Below are 19,931 nucleotides of genomic sequence, written 5' to 3'. Positions count from 1 at the left end.
CCCAAACTCCCAGTCCGTCCCTCTCCCCTCTCCCCCTTGGCAGCCACAAGTCTGTTCTACATCAGAGTGATTTTAAATCTGCCGACGGAAATAGCTGGAGATAAGTGTGTGTGAGGTCGTGAACAGTTTGGGACAGGATGGATGAGAGGTGACGGCTGGGCAAGCCATGGAAGTGTCCCACTCATTGGCTGGAGGGGTACAGCCAGGGCACAGTCGTGAGTCAGAACTCAGAGCCGTAGGTGAGGGCCCCCTGCATGGTTGGGGGGGGGCAGGTAAAGCCCCGAGAACGAGTTCAGCAAAGGAGCGGGTGTTGAGTGGGGGCCCCGCCTACCGGCGACAAGCGTTCAAGCGTGGGGACACAGGCGTGTGGCTGTGGAGCCGCCGTGAGGGGAATTCCCTGCGCAGGGTCGGGTCCCGGTGAGTTGTTTCTTCTTTCCAGCTGTGCTGCGGGTGAAAGCCTCTCGGGGGGCCTTCCCGCTGTCTCCATCCTTGCCTTCCTTGGCTTGTTCTCTAGTGATGGGTGACATTGGGAAGAATCTGGGTGTTTTCTTCTTTGGTGGTTCGCAATTGAGACATTTGTTGCCTCAGTAATAAACATCTGCTGGGGAGGGAAGGGATGTTCTTTTGTCCCTGTGATGTCACGTCTGACGCCTGAATTCTGGAAAATGGCTTTTGGTGGCTTAGCTCGAAAGAGGGCTTAGGCCCTAATTGGAACAAGCTTTCCTCCTCTGGGAATTGTCCACAGGATGTTGAGTGTGTTCCTACCCATGTAGGAGAAAAACTATTTACGTGACATAAAGGAAGAAAGCTTCAGCTGGACCGTGACAGGGCTGTTTGGGGTGTTTTTTATTTTATTTTAATTTTAATTTTTTTGTCCTGCGGTACGCGGGCCTCTCACTGTTGTGGCCTCTCCCGTTGCGGAGCACAGGCTCCGGAAGGGGTGTTTTTAGTAAAGCTCTGAGTATTCGGTCTTCCTGTGAGTTGTAACTTGCCTTAGGTATTTGGTTTAAAATGAACTTTGGGAAGAGAAAAAAAAAAAAAAGAACTCTGGGAGTAGGTTTAAAGTCACAATTCCAAATCACATCTTGACTTTATGAAGTAAAGATGGATGCGTGTAATTCAGGGCTTTTTCTTGTCTTTCGTTGAAGTTGATTTACAGTGTTTCAGGTACAGAGCAAAGTTGTCAATAGTTGTCCAACGAGAGAGGAAGTGATCAACGTCTTAACAATAAACGTAGCAAACAAGTGAGGCCTCAGAAGGCACCATTGGAGGAGAGGAGAGGGAGGGAACCACACAAGCCTTCGTGAAGGGATGACAGTTGAAAAATCAGGAGGATTTGAAGACACAGTGCATCAACTTCAATGAACCACCTACTTGGTGATCCGCTTAGCTGTTGATGTGTCGCATACAGCATTTCTCTTGCAAGGAGGCAGTGGCGCGTCGGAGAAGGTGGTTCCTTCTATGGGATGGGGAGTGATGGTCAGGAAACACCACAGCAGGAGGGTTTTGTGAGCTGAATCTTGAAAGAAGAGTGGGTAGATCTTTGCTGGGTGAATACAGGATCAGGGCATTCCAGGCTGCAGGAGCAACCCAGGCAAAGGGAAGGGGTCATGAGTCCCCCAGGGCATTGGAAAAACTCTGAAGTAGCACAGTGTGGTTGGAGAGGGAGGCAAGGGCAGAGGTGAGGCTAGGAAGGTAAAGAAGAGCCAGAGGGTGGGGGCCTGGTGCACCTGCCCAGGGCCATCGTGCCTGGAAGTGGTGTGGTTCGTGCATCTCATAAGGGTCATTCAGGCAGCTCTGGGGCAAGGTGGAAGTTCAGGGTGGGAAAGTTGGAAGGTTGGCAATAAGGATACCAATTAGAGGACCGTAACTGCTTTTACCCGTGAGCGAGAGAGAGAAGAAAAGGCATAGCCTAGTCGGTGCAAAGTGGGGAGGAAGGATACACAAGGTGCTAGGAGGGGAAATCACCGAATTAGGTTCCCGATTGGCTGTGAAGAAGGAATCTAGGGAAGAACTTCTGGTTTCTGATGTGGTTGACTGTGGGTGGTGGAGTCTTCTCCCCAGCGGAGAACACGGGAGGGATTGGGTGCTGCTTTCTGGGACCTGTGACGAGCCTCTGGGACAATTAAGTTGGAGCTGTCCTTCTGGGAGCTGGATATTTAGATGTGTGAGGCCCAGGAAAAGGGGGTGCATTTGCAAAAGAGATCTCAACGCGAGAACCTATGTGATAACTGCAGAACGCCGTAACGTGGCACAGATGGGGCATAGTCGAGGGAGAGAAAACCGAAAGACCAGGTCACTGAGAGCGTTCAGCCTCACGAGTCTGGGATTGATTTGTAGGCAGTGTTTTTTCCCGTGCGCTTATTTTCTGAAGGAAGGAAGCAAACCCTCCCTGAATATTTCACCCCGCTTACTATTTCGTGGCCGACGCGGATGTGCTTCCAGCCGTTTCACTCTGAACGTGGTGAGCGCACTGACCAGCTCTCCGTCCTTTCCAGTTGCTCTGCGGAGTCAGGCCAGTGCGGCTGCCGGCCCCACTTGATCGGACGCCAGTGCAACGGAGTGGAATCTGGTTACTACTTCCCCACCTTGGATCACTACATCTACGAAGCAGAAGAAGCCAACTTGGGGCCTGTAAGTAGTGGGGGGTGCTTGCCAGGTGCGTCAAGCAGAGCATGGGGGGCGGGTAGTGATGGCAGTACACGTTCTGTAAAGAGAGCGAGTAGGAAGCATGTTGTCGTGGGCACAAGGTAAGGATTAGCAGCAGGCCTTCTTGAGCACCGTCATGCTTAAAGCTGAAGTAAGCCCGTAACGCAGAAGGAGACTCTGCAACGTTCACTAATAAGGCTTTTGGTGTTTTTATAGGGAGGTGGGTTGTCGGTATTTTTTTTCCTTTTCCATTCTTTTCTCTACTGGTGCGCCAGAGTTAGCTGGTATAGTAAATCGTCAGGATATTGCTTCAGTTTTCTAATGCTGTGTAACAAGCCGTGCCAAAAGTTCGCGGCTTCAGATATACGTCTGGCGCTTCAGCTGGGACGGCGGAAACGGCTGGAGGCCAGCTGGGTGCCGTTCTCCGAGCAGCTGTCTTGAGCTTCCTCACAGCATGGAGGCGTCTGGACAGTGAGAATTCTTACCTGGCGTCTGGAGGAGGAAACAGAAACTGCCAGGTCTCTCAAGGTCTGGGCTGAGAAGTCCCAGAATGTCATTTTCTCACACTTTGCTGGTCACAAGGCACAAGGCCAGACCAGATTTGAGGGCAGGGGAACATAGGTTCCACCTCGTGATGGGTAAGGCTGCACACGAACATTACAGGGAATGAAGGACTTCATCTCTGGAGGTAGCTAATCAGTTACTGTATGTAATCCTGTGAACAAACTCAAATGCACACTTGAGTTAAGCAACTCAGATTGATCCATTCTCAGCCTTGCCATCAGAATTCACTCATCAGTAGTGAACATTCATGGTTGTAACAAGGTTCCTGACTTGTACGTGGCGCCTGAAACAAATACCAATGAGAGTGACTGAAAGACATCCTCTAGATATCGGACTAGCCTTGTGGAGATCTGGGACCTACCTAGTCACTCCTAGGCTTGCTACTAACAGCATCTGGGATGTCCTCTTTGCTTCCTTCTTGCTCATTTTCCTGGTTATATCATAGAAGGTATATCCTAAGCCTTAAGCCCATCTCCAATGTCCCAAGACTACCTCAACCTAAAACCAGTTACCTGTTGATAAAGCAAAAAATTATACAGTCTACTGGAAAATATGACTGCAAAAAATGGGTTTAATATCTACAGGTTTGTTTGTTTGTTTGTTTGTTTTGTGGTACGCGGGCCTCACTGTTGTGGCGTTTCCCGGTGCGGAGCACAGGCTCCGGACGCGCAGGCCCAGCGGCCATGGCTCACGGGCCCAGCCGCTCTGCGGCACGTGGGATCTTCCCGGACCGGGGCATGAACCCACGTCCCCTGCATCGGCAGGCGGACTCTCAACTACTGCGCCACCAGGGAAGCCCAATATCTACAGTTATTGGACCTTTGGGTGACTTCAGATTTCTTGGGCTGTTGCATTGAATCCCATTTCAAGTAAAGCATCAGTCCTGTCTGTCCCCTTGTCCTCAGGGGGTCAGCATAGTGCAGCGGCAGTATATCCAGGACCGTATTCCTTCCTGGACTGGAGCAGGCTTCGTCCGAGTGCCTGAAGGGGCTTATTTGGAGTTCTTCATCGACAACATACCGTATTCGATGGAGTATGACATCCTAATTCGCTATGAGCCACAGGTAACCCCTTGGTAGACTAATGCGGTGGCGGGGGGATATTGGTAGAAAAATCTTTCTTCTAACGGACACTATGTCTTCGTGAATTGTGGAGGGTGCATTGTAATAGAGGGAACTCTCTCTGACTTTCTATGCTCCTTGGAAGTAAAAACGTACATTTTTCTTCAGTTTCACAAACATTTAGTGATCTCCTTGTTAGGCACTTAGCCTTGCTGAGGACTGAGGTGGCGATGAGAATGTGCCGGGTTCTCTCCTTGCCTTTATGGCCTGCCCTGCCCAGGGATGGACACGTGTCCCTAACTGCCATCAAAGGTGGAAAGTCTAAGAGCAGAGACACAAACAGTGCTGCAAGATGAGAGGTTCATACCAGCCGGACTGGCCAGGGGCTGCCAAAATGTTTACTAAAGAGTCAGTCGTAGGCCTTAAGACAGAGGTGGCATTTTGACGCAAGAGGAAGTGAGGAATAGCATAAGCGGTGGAGAAGGAGGTGTTTTGAGCATCCTTCCCCATAGCCAGATAAGGGATATGGTTGGAGATGCTGTTAGGAGAAATGCTGGGATCAGTAAATGAACTTGCACTCTATACTAACGGGAAGCTGTCAAAGGGTTTTGGGCAAGGGATTGTCATTATCTAAGCTGTGGGGTTTTGGGAGTTTATTTTTATCTTCTTTTTTGCTTTTAAGTCAGAGAAAGATGAATATCATATGCTATCACTTACGTGTGGAATCTAAAATACGATAAAAATGAACTTATCTACAAAACAGAAATAGACTCACAGACATAGAAAACAAACTTATGGTTACCAAACGGGAAAGGGGGGGGGATCCATTAGGAGTTTGGGATTAATGGATGCACACTCGTGTATATAAAATAGAGAACCCACAAGGACCTCCTGTATAGCGCAGGGAACTATATTCAGTATCTTGTAATAACCTATAATGGAAAAGAATCTGAAGACGAGTAGATAGATACATACGTATAACTGAATCACTTTGCTGTACCCCTGAAACTAACACAACGGTGTAAGTCACCTGTACTCCAATAAAAGATAATAAGCTGTGTTTGAAGGTGGATGGAAAGGGACGTTGGGAGAGGCAGGGAGAGCAGTGGAGGCTGTTCGGTGTCCAGGTGGGAGGGGGTTCGGGCTGGAACTGGGGTAACAGCCGAGGGAACGGTAAAGAGGGAAGGGAAACGCAAGCGGGCGTTTCCCGTTTCAACTTGGCAAGAGATGGGTGGACGGATCCATCCACACAAACAGGCAGCAGTGGGCCAGCTCGGTTGGTCTTTCCGATCGTCTGCTTCTTACTGTAGCTCCCCGACCACTGGGAGAAAGCTGTCATCACCGTGCAGCGACCTGGGAAGATTCCAACCAGCAGCCGATGTGGAAACACTGTTCCTGGTGATGACAACCAGGTGATGTCCCTGTCGCCTGGCTCCAGGTCAGTGTGACAGTGGTTTGCAGCTCAGCAGAGCCACCATGCAAATTAATTCTTTTTCTGATGTCTCATCTGGTGAGTTGTACGGTTACCATTTTGGGGCCAGAGCCAAATGTGGACTGTTCCTTCCTTTGGGATGATCTACGTGGAGCTTTGATGGGTTAGATACGTAAAGGCACACGTTTGGTGGTTACTTTTCTCTTTTGTTCTGGGGCAGGTATGTGGTCCTCCCCCGCCCCGTGTGCTTGGAGAAGGGGGTGAACTACACGGTGCGGTTAGAGCTGCCCCAGTACACCTCCTCGGACAGCCGTGTGGACAGTCCCTACACGCTGATCGATTCTGTAAGTGGAGGTCGTTTCTGACCTGGGCAGGGAGGGCTGGGCAGAAAGCATGCATCAGCTTCCCCAGAGGGTTTTGTGGCGGGTAATGCTGACAGCTGAGGCAGAGTCATTCTTTCTGCCTCCGAGGCCACTTTGCTTGTTTCTTGTAATAAAACTCCACCCTCCCGAAAGGATCTACTCAAGACGATCCTTCCTGAAAATATGAAGTGTCTTAACGATGACATTTCAAAACCCATCAAACTTTGTAAGAGGTCTCTAAACTTTTTCTGGCAAGAATATTTAAGAATGAAAAGGTTTTCACTTGATTCCATGAGTCTGTTTTTTTTTTTTTTTTCCCCCCCCAAGAGTCAAAGAAGCACTTGGGGTTTTTATGTGTTTGCTTGCGTTAATTGATGGCCTGGGACAACCCCTGTAAGAACAGTGTGCTGTTCTGTTTTCTTCCTAGCTTGTTCTCATGCCATTCTGTAAGTCGCTGGACATATTCACCGTGGGAGGCTCAGGAGATGGGGTCGTCACCAACAGTGCCTGGGAAACCTTTCAGAGATACCGATGCCTGGAGAACAGCAGGAGCGTCGTGAAGACTCCGATGACCGATGTTTGCAGAAACATCATCTTTAGCATCTCCGCCCTGTTACACCAGACAGGCCTGGGTAGGTGTAACTGCCGCCTCCGCCCCTTCTTTCTCAAGAGGCGTGAGGACACTTGGCCTCACGAGGTACGTTGGCAGGCACGTCCTACAGGTCTGTGTTAGTCAGTCAGCCCGAAGGAAATCGTGTCTCGGCTGCAGTTGGCGTTTGCTTTTTTAAGAGTATGTTAGTGATAGAGCACCACTGACAGTGCACTCAGTCGTCAAGTGACACACACAGAATAGGGGACTGGGGAAAGGTCCCGGAGACTTTCCATACGCACGGTGGGGAGCTGGGATGGAATGACAGGAGCACCCCATAACTGAAATTGATATTTTGCTCTTTGAAAGGTCACTGGGCTTCTGTTGAAGGTCTTGGGATATTTGAGCTTTGAAGGCAAGGAGAGAAAACCTTAATGACCTCCTTCCTAGAAAAACCGCTTTCATCTGTCCACTCCGGCCCCTGCCACTTCCCTGGCACCCATCCGAGGCAGGACACCGCTTTAAATGGGAATTCTGAACAAGCTAAGGCGCTCACGGGAGGATCGGGAAGAGCCCCAGCACAAGGACAGACCAGTGCAGAGCCAGGCGGTACTCACTGGGCTCGTTGCTGCGGAGAGCACGGCGAACCTGGGTCACAGGCTTTTTAAAAATTTTTTTAAAATTTTTATTGGAGTGTAGTTGAAACTAATACAACATTAGTGTACAGCAAAGTGAATCCGGTATACATAGCTCCACTCTTTTATTTTTTTTAAGACTCTTTTCCCATATAGGCCATTACAGAGTGTTGAGGTAGCGTTCCCTGTGCTACACAGCAGGTCCTTATGAGTTATCTATTTTATATATAGTACTGTGTATCTGTCAGTCCCAACCTCCCAGTTTATCCCTCCCCTGCTATCCCCTGGTAACCAGAAGTTTGTTTGTAACCAGAGTCACATCTGTGACTCTGCTTCTGTTTTGTACATAAGTTCATTTGTACCTTTTTTTTTTTTTAGATTCCACCTGTAAGTGATACCATATGATGTTTGTATTTCTGTGTCTGACTTACTTCACCCAGTATGACAATCTCTAGGTCCATGCGTGTTGCTGCAAATGGCATTACTTGTTCTTTCTTATGGCTGAGTGGTAGTCCACTGTACCTAGAGTCGTGGGCTCTCGCCTCTCTCCCCCGCAGCTTGTGAGTGTGACCCTCAGGGCTCCCTAAGTTCCGTCTGCGACCCCAACGGAGGCCAGTGTCAGTGTCGGCCAAACGTGGTTGGAAGAAGGTGTGACAGATGTGCACCCGGCACCTTTGGCTTTGGCCCCAGCGGGTGCAAACGTAAGTTGATCAGAAGAACTGTAACGTGTTCATTCGGATCGTGAGTCACACTAGCATGGGTTCCATAGCTTCAGAAGGCATGCTGCTCTCTGGAAATTGACCACAGGGGCCCGTGAGTGTTCTGTGGTGGGCGGTGGGGGGGGGGGGGGGAACTGGCCTACGTAAGGGGTGTGTTTGCATTTAATGAGTTTTTCAGCTGGTCCCTTGGTTGCCTGTCTCCTCAGGTTGTGAGTGCCATCTGCAAGGATCTCTCGATGCTTTCTGTGACCCCATCACTGGCCAGTGTCACTGTTTCCAGGGGGTATACACGCGGCAGTGTGACCAGTGCTTAGCCGGCTACTGGGGCTTTCCAGGCTGCCAGCCCTGCCAGTGCAACGGCCACGCCGGTGACTGTGACTCAGTGACGGGGGAATGCCTGGGCTGCCAGGACGACACCACGGGCCGTAACTGTGAAAGGTACACGCAGCCTCTTGACAGTAAAGAGAACGAGGTTGGTCTTGGCTGAGCAAACAGCATCTTAGACAAACCACAGGATGAATCTCTGCCGGTCTCCAGGTGGCTCTTTCATTTCCGATCACCTCGGTATTTATTTTCTAGGAACTCATTCGTTTATCCAGAACAGATGTAGCTTACACCCTCTGCGTGCCAGGCATTGTTCAAGGGCTGGGGGGGGATACAGCAGAGAACAGAACCGATGTGATTCTGCCCTCTTCGGAGAGTCTTTCTAGAGGTCACCGTAAGGCTGTAAAGAAATCATCTCTCTGTCTCAGCAGATCCTGGCCTAGGATGAGCGTTGTGAAATGTTAATGCCTAATTTAGGTCAAACTAAAAACCAAATCCAAATGGGGATTAGTCATTCTAAATGGTTTTGTGTTTTGGAAACATGTTATGCAGCTACAGCCCACATAAAATGTGCACAAGTAGATCTGTTCTCCAGTTAGCAGATGTTAATTGCATAATTATTATGGATGTGTAGTGCATTGCACTAAGGGATAGTAAAAATTGGACATACAATGTGCCTCTCATAACATTACAGCTCAGTAGATAAGGAACAGTCCATATGAAAAAATTACATCCTGACTTATAGCGTTCATTGCTAATTAAGAAAGGTAGACGTGCTCTTAGAACCTGCTTTTTTTGGATTAACAGTCTCCACCTTTCAAGTCAATAAATCTTCTCTCTTCTAGTATCCATCCACATTATATGGGATTTTTGTTGTAAAAAAAAAAATTTCAGCAAGTGCTTCAGTCAGTGCAAAAGTTGTTTATCAGATGAAAGAAGTTGTTAGTGAAAACTGCATTTGTGATTACCTTATGGCTTGAAGATACACAAGTCAGCAAATACTGCTGGATGGTATTCAAGAATTTAGCGATTTCAGTGACTCCTCCTTAGAGTAAAAGTCAGTCCTTCCAACCTCAAGTGTTGTAAAAAGATAATAAGGGAACAGTTACACGAGATTAAAAGGAAGAAATTAATATATTAGTGTCATTTTTTGTTTTCTCCCTTAAGTTTTTCATTACTGTTCTTTCCTTGAGAGATGGAGAATATATTCGAGAGAGAGAGAGACAAACAGATAAGAAAATCAGATGAAAAAGGGGAGGAGAGATGGGTGGGGAACACAGGTCAACAGCAGTGGTTTGTCCATAAGACCAATCTGAAATCAGGCCCGCTGTGAATTTTATTTGTAAAACATTTTGATTTCTTGCAGAACTCAAAAGGGTATAGGAAGAGAAAAGATTTTCAACCCTAGTTTGGATGTCAAAAGTGCATTCAAGTATTTCAGATGCTGCTGTCTAGTTGGAGCTGATTTCTCATTCTTTTCCTCTTTCCGAGATGATCAGTTTCAGTCCCGTGAATTTAAAAAGAAGCTCTAGGCTCAGATTATTGCCGAGGGGGTTAGAGAAGGAGGAGACAGGAAATGAACACTCAGTTCTTACCATGATGTATTTGGACTTACTTCACCTAGAAAAGCCTCATAGAAAACTTTCTCACAAACTGTTGCATAAAACTGCTTCATCACTGCTGATTTTCCCAGCACATAATTGGGCCACATGTTCTTGTATTGTGTCTGTGTGTAATTAAATAGAAGGTTAATGTCCTCTGAACAACTTTCCCCTTCTATTTCTGCATCCTTTTCCGCTCCCCATTTAAAAAAAATTACCTCTGGGCTTCCCTGGTGGCGCAGTGGTTGAGAGTCCGCCTGCCAGTGCAGGGGCCGCGGGTTCGTGCCCCGGTCCGGGAAGATCCCACATGCCGCGGAGCGGCTGGGCCCGTGAGCCATGGCCACTGAGCCTGCACGTCTGGAGCCTGTGCTCCGCAATGGGAGAGGCCACAACAGTGAGAGGCCCACGTACCACAAAAAAAAAAAAAAAAAAAAATTACCTCTGCCTCAAAAAAGAAACAAACAAAAAAAAAAACGAAAAACAAAACTTAATTAGAAGTCCCAGGCCCAGTTGTGCTTCTAACCTGCTTATCTTGGGTGACTTAGCTCACCTCTCCAAGTATCCAACTTTCTGACAGTAGAATAACTACGTTGGATTCGATGATATCCAAACTTCCTTCAAGCTCTCATGTTATAGGAAGTAAAAAAGTAACCTAATTACCAGTCATGTTGAAAAGCAGCATGACATACTAAAAGAATTCCTTGCTAAAAGTCAGGAGGCTGAATTCAAATCATGGCTCATTTATTCACTAGTTGTGTAGGCCTTGCCAGTCGTTTCAGCTCCATGGCTGCCTTATCTGTAAGGAGAGGAGATGGAACCTGTTGGGTTTGAGAACCGATCAATAACATCTCTCATCCCTGAGAGGCAGGCACAAGGGTCACGCGTCTGGAGAGCATCCTTATCGGCTTTATTACTGGTAAAGGCTGCATTGCAGAACAAGGCACCATGGGCTTGCTGACACAACGTCCCTCCCAGGCATAGGCAGAGACTGACAACCGCGGGCTCTCTTTCCCCCAAGCCCCGCCCCCAGACTCCTTAATGCAAGGAGGGGAGCTACCAGAATGCTCGGGGCAGGTGGTAGGGTGCACCTGGGGAGATGTACCTCTTCCTCTGGGGAGGAGTGAACGAGGGTCCGGGTGAGGCCAGAGGTGTCACCTTAATGCAGGGGTCCCGCCATGGGGTCCCCAGACTAGGAGCCGCAACATCAGCCTCTAAATGAGAAGCGGGGAGAAGGGAGCCCAGCGATCTGTGTTTCAAAAGCCCTCCAGGGATTTCTGGTTAGAACTAGCGTTTGAGCCACTGCTGTACTGGAAAGTGCTTCGTGTGGAAATGTGAGGAATGATGTTCGTAAACGGAGAACATGGTTTCTTAGACTCCTTCCTGTAACAGATTTCTTACAACTGTGGTTCATGACCTTCTCTCTTCGGCAACTGATGTAGGTGCTTGGCTGGTTTCTATGGAGATCCCATCATTGGGTCAGGAGATCACTGCCGTCCTTGTCCTTGTCCAGATGGTCCCGACAGCGGACGCCAGTTTGCCAGTAGCTGTTATCAGGACCCTGTTACTTTACAGCTCGCCTGTGTCTGTAATCCTGGATACATCGGTAAGTGATGTGCAGACTTTCGGAGGAAAAGATGCGTCTTCACGAGGTTAGTTGTTAAGGAAGAAAAAAGATGAAGAGTGAGCCAATTTAGTTGCTTTTTTTTTTTTTTTTTTTAAACCTTAATTAAAAGCGAAGGGAATCTGAAATATAGAAGATGTTCTTCTCCTGTTTGGCATGTGGGGTAGAGTCAATTTTTGTGTCTCTGATAATAATGTTATAATACAGGGCACAATAGCAAGCTCATTTAATCCATAAGTCCCTGCTGGCACTTTTCTGGCCTTAACCAGTAGAAAAGTTCATTTGCATTTTACTTCTTCGTTTCCTTATCCAACTCCTAGTGGAAGAGTCTCAAAGTAGTGAAGTGGCCAAATGGCCAGAAGGAAGAAAAGAATATCATCTGGGAAGTCCCCAGACAACAGAACCAGTCAAAGCTAGATATAGTCGTCATTGTTTACTATGCTCACATTATCTGTCCACACCCTCAGAGTGTAGCTAGCTGTACATACAAACATCATTTCATCCTTGATGCCCCCGTTTCAAATACTTGTTATGCTTACCCATGGCTCAGCCAATTTGCATGTTTCAGGATTTTTAAAAATCTATTTCACTGAAGTATAGTTGATAGTGTTTTAAATTCTGCTGTACAGCAAAGTGATTCAGTTACACACACACACACACACATATATATATATATACACACACACACACGTTCTTTTTCATATTCTTTTCCATCATGGTTTATCCCAGGATACTGAATACTGTTCCCCGTGCTATACGGTAGGACCTCGTTTATCCTTCGGGATTCCTTAAGCAGGGAAATCGGTCACCCCGAGGGGCCCCGTTTTTCAGGTTGCTCGTGGGGCAGCAGGTATTTGTCAGTGAATAGACGCCTTGGCTTAGGATGTAGCATCCAGCTGAGCTTTCCGCTGTGAGGCCACTGTGTCACTCCTGGTCCGCCCATCCCTGTGTAACGGGGCGCTAACCTCCTGTGCGCTGGAACCTCCACGCTCTCCCGGCCCCACCATGGCCGCGGAGCCAGGCGGCAGCAGCATCGCTGCGAAGGCGCTGCTTCCCCTCACGACCAACGGCCCGTTTCCCCTGAAGGCTCAGCCACCCGGCGCGGTAACTAGCGCACCGGGGGCCGAGGCGCTGCCTGGGTGGGCCCTCTGGCTGGCGGGGATGTCGCGGACCAGACCTTTCAGTGGGCGAGCCCGAGGCCCCAATGCCGGTTTTATTGGACAAACAGGCTCCAGATGTGACGACTGTGCCTCGGGCTTCTTTGGCAATCCCTCGGACGTGGGGGGCACGTGTCAGCCCTGCCAGTGTCACCACAACATCGACACGACGGACCCAGAAGCCTGTGACAAGGAGACCGGGAGGTGCCTCAAGTGCCTCTATCACACGGAGGGGGAGCACTGCCAGCTCTGCCGCCTCGGTTACTATGGCGACGCCCTCCAGCAGGATTGTCGCAGTAAGATGCACCTTGCCTTGGCCCGCTCCTTTGGATGACTTCCACTCTCTGCCTCCTCCCCCCTCCCCCTCCCCCTCCCCCTCCCCCTCCTCCCCCCTCCCCCTCCTCCCCCCTCCCCCTCCCCCTCCTCCTCCTCCCCCCTCCCCCTCCCCCTCCTCCCCCCTCCCCCTCCTCCCCCCTCCCCCTCCTCCCCCCTCCCCCTCCTCCCCCTCCCCCTCCTCCCCCCTCCCCCTCCTCCCCCTCCCCCTCCTCCCCCTCCCCCTCCCCCTCGTCCCCTTCCCCTCTCCCCCCTCCCCTTCTCCTCCCCTCCCCCTCCTCCCCCTCCCCTTCTCCTCCCCTCCCCCTCCTCCCCTTCTCCTCCCCTCCCCCTCCTCCCCTTCTCCTCCCCTCCCCCTCCTCCCCTTCTCCTCCCCTTCTCCTCCCCTCCCCCTCCTCCCCCTCCCCTTCTCCTCCCCTCCCCCTCCTCCCCTCCCCCTCCTCCCCCTCCTCCCCTCCCCCTCCTCCCCCTCCCCTTCTCCTCCCCCTCCCCTTCTCCTCCCCTCCCCCTCTCCTCCCCTCCCCCTCCCCTTCTCCTCCCCTCCCCCTCCCCCCTCCCCCTCCTCCCCCTCCCGCCCCCCTCCCCCTCCTCCCCTCCTCCCCCTCCCCCTCTCCTCCCCTCCCCCTCCTCCCCTCCTCCCCCTCCCCCTCCCCCTCCCCCTCCCCCTCCTCCCCCCCCTCCTCATTTTATTCTTCAGGGGTTTATCTCATCGGGGAAAATGCGTATTCAGAGGGGTAAAATTTCACTGGTGACAAAAGAAAGATGAGGATGTCAGTGCCTGAAAGGGAACCAAAAGCTGTGTTGCTGTCCCTGTGATAAATGCCATCCCATAGCGTATATTGATTTTATGTTCTGCCCATGAACTTGCTGATGGGCTGGGACTTCTGCATCCTAAATACACGCTTTGGTCCGTACCTTTTCTTACATCATTGATGGATAGAGCCTTCCAGCTTAAGGAAAAGAAAGAAAGAACATCTCTGAAGTCTCTGTTTTGGAACACATTATTTCTCTCTCATCACGAGATCAGCCAGCACTTCCTGCTGTGGCTGCATGGCCCCCAGGCCCCTGTCTTTGTTGATACAAACACGTGCAGAATGTTGAGGGCCAGCAGGACCTGATTGCCTTAAGCCTTCCTAGCTTAAAGGGCTTCTCCCTGCCGTGGCTCACACAGCCGTGACTGTTCTTCCCCGCCAAGAGTTTGAAATCATTCGGTATCTCCGTTCCCACAGCCTAGGTTTTATTTCCAGTTAAATCTTCAACTTTGCACTGACTCACCAACTGCTTATTAAATCAACTGTTTCGAAAATACTGCCGGGCAGATGTGTCATTTTGCAGGCCTGCCTGGGAAATGTCTGAACTGCGTGGAACATCATAAGAGATGAAGACCACAGTTTCAGATTTTTAAAAATCCCCTCTGTTCCTTTCTCTACTTGTTTGCATTTCCAAGTCGAAATCTGGAGAGGGAAAATGGTAGTCATTTGATGTAGCTGACTTTGGCATGATCTGTGTGTTTTCCGAGCGTGACTCTGTAAGTACATCTGACCGGTGGTTCTCTTTTCAGAGTGTGTGTGCAATTACCTGGGCACCGTGCAGGAGCCCTGTGACGGCTCTGACTGCCAGTGCGACAGAATCACCGGGCAGTGCTTGTGTCTCCCTAATGTGATCGGCCAGAACTGTGACCGCTGTGCACCCAACACCTGGCAGCTGGCCAGTGGGACAGGGTGTGACCCGTGCAACTGCCATGCTGCTCATTCCTTTGGGCCGTCTTGTAACGAGGTGAGGTGTTGTGGCCGGTGGAGGCCGTCATGGCCTATGGAAAGATGGCTTTGAGTCCTAGTGACAGCTCTTTGGTGGCTGGGCCCCAGTTAGAGAAAGGCACCCCTCCTTGCGGTCACGGCCTTGCGCCAGGGCACACAGCTTGGCATACACAGCACAGACTGCATATCCACCGTCACCGGTCCCCCGTGGCTGGGGCTGTGTAACTGTGCCCAGAGGCCCCGTCGGACGCACCCGTAGCACCGCAGCCTAGCGCCCTAGCTGAAGGGGTGCAGACTCGCTTTAGGATGGACGAGGGGGGCCGTTTTTCTTCAATACCTGGCTGCCGAGTCAGGCTCTTTTCCCTTAACCACACAGCCTGAAATGCACTACACCGTCATACCCAGCATTGTGCAAAGGTCTCCTGTTCCCTGACACACATAGAATGGTGAGTGAGTCACAGGTGGTCCAGGCTTGTGAGCGATATGAGGAAATACGTCAATAAAGGGAGACGTGCCCTGGGCCCCCCACCCCACCCACCAGCCCCAATTGCAGAAGAGCAGTTAGGAGACACCGGCCTGGGGCCCTCAGCACCTGGGATCAGCGTTAGATGCCCTGTTCCTGGTCAGGTGTGAGGCTTTCTCAGGCAGACAGATGGGTCCCCCGTCCCGTAACTGGCAGCCGGGAAAGGCAGCGCGGCCTGGCCTTGGCCCGGCAGCCTGTCTGACCTGGCTCTGTCTTCTGGCCGCAGTTCACGGGGCAGTGCCAGTGCATGCCTGGCTTCGGAGGCCGCACGTGCAGCGAGTGCCAGGAGCTTTTCTGGGGGGACCCCAGCGTGGAGTGCCGAGGTGAGGCGCGGGCACCGGGCTCTCGGGTGGAGTGCAGGGGACGGGCGTCTGAGGGAGCCTTCTGTCCAGTACAGCACAAATGAACTTGTCTATAAAAACGAGGTTTGGGCTTCCCTGGTGGCGCAGTGGTTGAGAATCCGCCTGCCGATGCAGGGGACGCGGGTTCGTGCCCCGGTCCGGGAAGATCCCACGTGCCGCGGAGCGGCTGGGCCCGTGAGCCGTGGCCGCTGAGCCTGCGCGTCCGGAGCCTGTGCTCCGCAACGGGAGAGGCCACAACAGTGAGAGGCCCGCGTACCGCAAAAAGAAAAAAAAAAAAAAAACGAGGTTTGATTACAAAAGAAATGCATGCTCATGGTTTAAAAACAAAAAATCCTGGAGGCATGTAAGCGGTAAAAAGTGGACCTGCTGGCTTCCAGCTGTGTTCCACAGGGGTGAGGTTTGTCTCAGCACAGACAAGCATACATACAGTACCCCAAATACATACAGAATGGCTTTATTTTTTTATTTTTTAAATGGAAGTATAGTTGATTTACAGTGCATCAGGTGTACATCAGAGTGATTCAGTTATATATATGTGTGTGTATAAAAATATACTTTTTAAGCTTCTTTTCTTTATAGGTTATTACAAGATATTGAGTAGAGTTCCCTTTGCTCTACAGTAGGTCCTTGTTGGCTATCTATTTTACATATAGTAGTGTGTATAAATGTGAATCCCAACCTCCTAATTTATCTCTCCTCCACTTTTTCCCCCATTGGTAACCATAAGTTTGTTTTCTGTCTGTAAGTCTGTTTTCTGTTTCATAAATAAGTTCATTTGTACTATTTTTTAGATTCCACCTATAAGGGATATTAAATGGTATTTGTCTTTTTCTATCTGACTTCCTTCACTTAGTATGATCATCTCTAGGTCCATCCATGTTGCTGCAAATGGCATCATTTCATTCTTTTTTTATGGCTGAGTAACCAGAATGGCTTTTAAAAATGCTTTTAACCAAAATGTGCTCATATTCACCAGCGAGTTCTGCAAATTGACTTTTCCCCCCTCTGAACAGTACTTTGGGGCCAGCTTTCTTGTCTGCACAAGCAGAGCTAAATGTTCTGGTAGGATTGTTTGATCCCAGTGTAACAAGCAGGTGGTGCTGACAGTTAAACCCCTCGGCAGGAGTGTACCGTCCTCATCAGCGGGGACAACAAAGGAACAGGTGACACCAGCGCCATGTCCCACGTAGGCTTATGATTAACTAGGACTGTGACGGAAAACTTGATGTTTTCTTAAGAACAAAACTTGTTACAATCATGTGAATCAGAAAGATTGCTTAATTTTTAGGCTGTTGCAATTTTTTTTTTTTTTTGACCTGCCACGTTATTTTTAAGATCTTCAAGTAAAAGCATTTACGGGAAAGATTTTAATAGACTGTTGCTATTCTGTATTCCTCTTCTTTCTTTCCTACTTGGGTTTTTTTCCCTATGTTTTAAGTTTATAACTATGGATAAACATCTTCTGTAGTTTCTTATTTGCTCTTTGATACATTTTCTTCATTACACATCTGAAATTCCAGGTCCCTGTTGGACTCTACATTTAAAAAAATATATCTTTTTCTTTTTTGGATACAACCGTAGTGAGAAATAATACAGATCTGCAAGTCAGTGGTTCATTCAGAATATTCTGTTGAAAGTCACAAACCTAGATATACTACATGTTCTTTCAGAGTCAACTCATCTGTTCCTTAACAGCCAGAAGACTTCAGACAGTGGACACGACCAGAACCAAGGGCATATCATTTGTTTTTTTTCATTCGAGGTGTAGCCAGAAGGGTCTGTACTAACATCTCAGATGAGATGAAGGTTTGCTCCACAGAGGAGGTATGAAGGCTGTGTTGATAAGTGTGCTTTAATTCATCGTCCTTCAGTCCCGACGTTGGTTCTTAACAGGATCTGATTTTCTCACTTCCTTTAGAAGGTCCGTGACATTCAGTGGACCAGATTCGAGATGTTTCCTGCAAGTAAGATCCTGCTTAAAATCTGGTTTTTCCAGAGCTCTAACCACAATTCTGTTAAATTCCTCAATCTTGTACTGCCCCAAGGGCTTGATTTTCTCCAGATAATAGTTCTATCATTGCTTGTAGCCTGATTCTGTCAGCATGTGTCATTGGCAAAATAGCTTTGGCTGCCAAAGCTTCCTGACCTTTTGCTCCATCTTAGCTTTATTAGCATGAAAAACCTGTTTCCTGGCGTCAGAGTCAATCAGAGGATTGTTCATTTAATACTCAGAACTTTACCCCTTACCCTTTAATCTTTAAACTTTCACCTCTAAATCTGCCAGAGACATTGTGGCTTCTAGGAACAGTATCAACTTGTTCAGGTCAAAAGTTAGATCATGTTTTAGAAACTTTGCAAAGAGAGAAATCCACGGCATCCATGTTCACCAACTTCTTTGTTCGTTTTATCTGGAAGAAAGGTCAGCCTATCACATAAGAAACTATGGGGACCCACATGCTTTCAACACCCTGTGGAGGAAGTTCGTAACTGACAAGGCACCCAGAGAGGGTGAGAACTGAGTTAACGATGGGGGAGTCCTGGCCAGCTGCAGGCCTTGTGCACACAGGACGGCATTCGGAGCAGGACCAGTATAGTTATGATGAGGGCAGGGAGAAGAATTCAGGAGTGGACAGAGTTCAGGAACAGAGTCACCAGTGAAAACGGGAGGATAAGAACTTGAAGGGACAGGGTCCAGTGACCAGCAGGGACAAGAATAGGTGTCATCTGAAATTAGGTGGAAGTATGGAGAAAAAAAATGTGACCGCTTTTCTCAAGTGACATCATTCATTGCCCAAGAGTCTTCAGTGTCAAATCATTTAGTTGAACAGGGCACAAGTTTAGACTTTCCGGGGCCACCTTGCTAACAGTATGCTTATAGAAAGGCTTAGGTCATAGCTAAATAGTCTCCTTATGGAAGAAAATGGAGTTATATCAAGGACAAACGAGTTGAGCCTCCGGCTCATGACTTGTTGAATGTTCCCATTGTCCTGGCGGGTTGGGGCTCTTGGCCGATGGTGCTGAGTCTGAACAAGCCCATCACTGTGCTGGATGGAGAGGATCTCGCCTACCCAGTCCGGAGAAAGCCTCGGCCCGGAACCCTGCCTTGTGCCCTGAGGACTCAAGGGGTCACAGGAGGAATCTTCCTGTTGATTGGTGGAGAGCAGAAGCAGAGATCCTGGCTCTTGCAGAAGGCCAGTGTTTCTTAAACCCAGGCTGATTGGAAATGTGGGCCATAGGTGAGAGGCTCTGGGGAGTGGCCATTTTTTTTCATCCTGCTTGTTTCTCATTTCAAACGTTTTTTTGTAGAAAATCGAAGTACATTTTTTCTCAGACATAATTTTTTTTTTTTTTTTTTAATGCTTGTCATCTTTTCTCAGGCTGGGATTCATTTACAGTCACCCACCTTTTTATTTCCAGGGTGGCTCAGGAAATCAGATTTAATTTGATTCTTTAGAGAACCCCAGATACTCTTGTTAGTAGAGGGAAGGCTCGTCTACAGCCATGTGCCAAATCCAGCTCACAGCCTGGGCTGGTGAATAAAGTTTTAATGGAACACAGCCATGCCCATTTGTTTACATATTGTCTGGGGCTGCCTTCGTGCTGCAGTGCCCGAGTTGAGCGGTTGTGACAGAGCCCGTAGGGCCTGCAAAGCCTAAATACGCGCTATCTTTTCTAAGCAAACGCTTGCCAACTCCTCGGCCAGACAGCCAGCTCATTTCTGCAGGTGAAGCCATAGTCATTGCCCAACTTTCATTTCAAAACTGAAGTTATAGTACTGAGGCCAAAAAAAAAAATGTGCGGCTGGAGGAGGTAGAGAATTTAAAGAAAAAGAAAATCACATTTCAGAGATGGAAAAAGCATTTAAATTTCCCGCATTAGAGTAAAATAGAAAAGCCTAAGTAAAGTAAGAGTAAAGCTTTGGGCATGACAGCACGTCCTGGGGTCCCTCATTGCTGTGAGGCAAGGTCCACGGCAAAAGCGAATAAACCCAGTCACCTGGTTTTAGGATATAGCGCTCCCTCAGTCCCCAGGCAGGTGCAAGTTTCAAAAGGAAAGAGCGGGGACCAACGCAACCGTGAGTGACTGCCCACTGGTGCCCGGTGGGGAGTGGGTGCAGCAGAGGAGAGCTGTTCCCTGAGAGGGGGGCTGGGGGGGGCGGAGCTTGCAGGCTCTGGGGAAAGGGTAGGTGAAGTAGCAGGACGGCTGGAGGTGAGTGGTGCTGTCCTTTGCAGCATCAGAGGA

The 19,931-nt window shown here is 49.2% G+C and overlaps 1 protein-coding gene across 1 annotated transcript in view; it reads left to right on the top strand.

Annotated features, from left to right (window-relative positions):
• Positions 1 to 19,931, top strand: part of LAMB1 (laminin subunit beta 1) — a 76,774-nt gene that overhangs the window by 36,316 nt on the left and 20,527 nt on the right. Inside the window, exons 14-24 of the mRNA XM_059074800.2 lie at positions 2,499 to 2,634; positions 4,119 to 4,277; positions 5,585 to 5,712; positions 5,927 to 6,050; positions 6,496 to 6,700; positions 7,850 to 7,993; positions 8,218 to 8,449; positions 11,376 to 11,539; positions 12,786 to 13,010; positions 14,609 to 14,823; positions 15,554 to 15,650. Coding sequence (XP_058930783.1) covers positions 2,499 to 2,634; positions 4,119 to 4,277; positions 5,585 to 5,712; positions 5,927 to 6,050; positions 6,496 to 6,700; positions 7,850 to 7,993; positions 8,218 to 8,449; positions 11,376 to 11,539; positions 12,786 to 13,010; positions 14,609 to 14,823; positions 15,554 to 15,650 — 1,829 coding nt within the window. The remainder of the gene's footprint in view (positions 1 to 2,498; positions 2,635 to 4,118; positions 4,278 to 5,584; positions 5,713 to 5,926; positions 6,051 to 6,495; positions 6,701 to 7,849; positions 7,994 to 8,217; positions 8,450 to 11,375; positions 11,540 to 12,785; positions 13,011 to 14,608; positions 14,824 to 15,553; positions 15,651 to 19,931) is intronic.

Source organism: Kogia breviceps, chromosome 9 (genome assembly GCF_026419965.1).
Source record: "Kogia breviceps isolate mKogBre1 chromosome 9, mKogBre1 haplotype 1, whole genome shotgun sequence".
Classification (NCBI taxonomy): domain Eukaryota; kingdom Metazoa; phylum Chordata; class Mammalia; order Artiodactyla; family Physeteridae; genus Kogia; species Kogia breviceps.
Note: the sequence above shows the minus strand (reverse complement) of the source record. Positions and strands in the feature narration are given on the sequence as shown.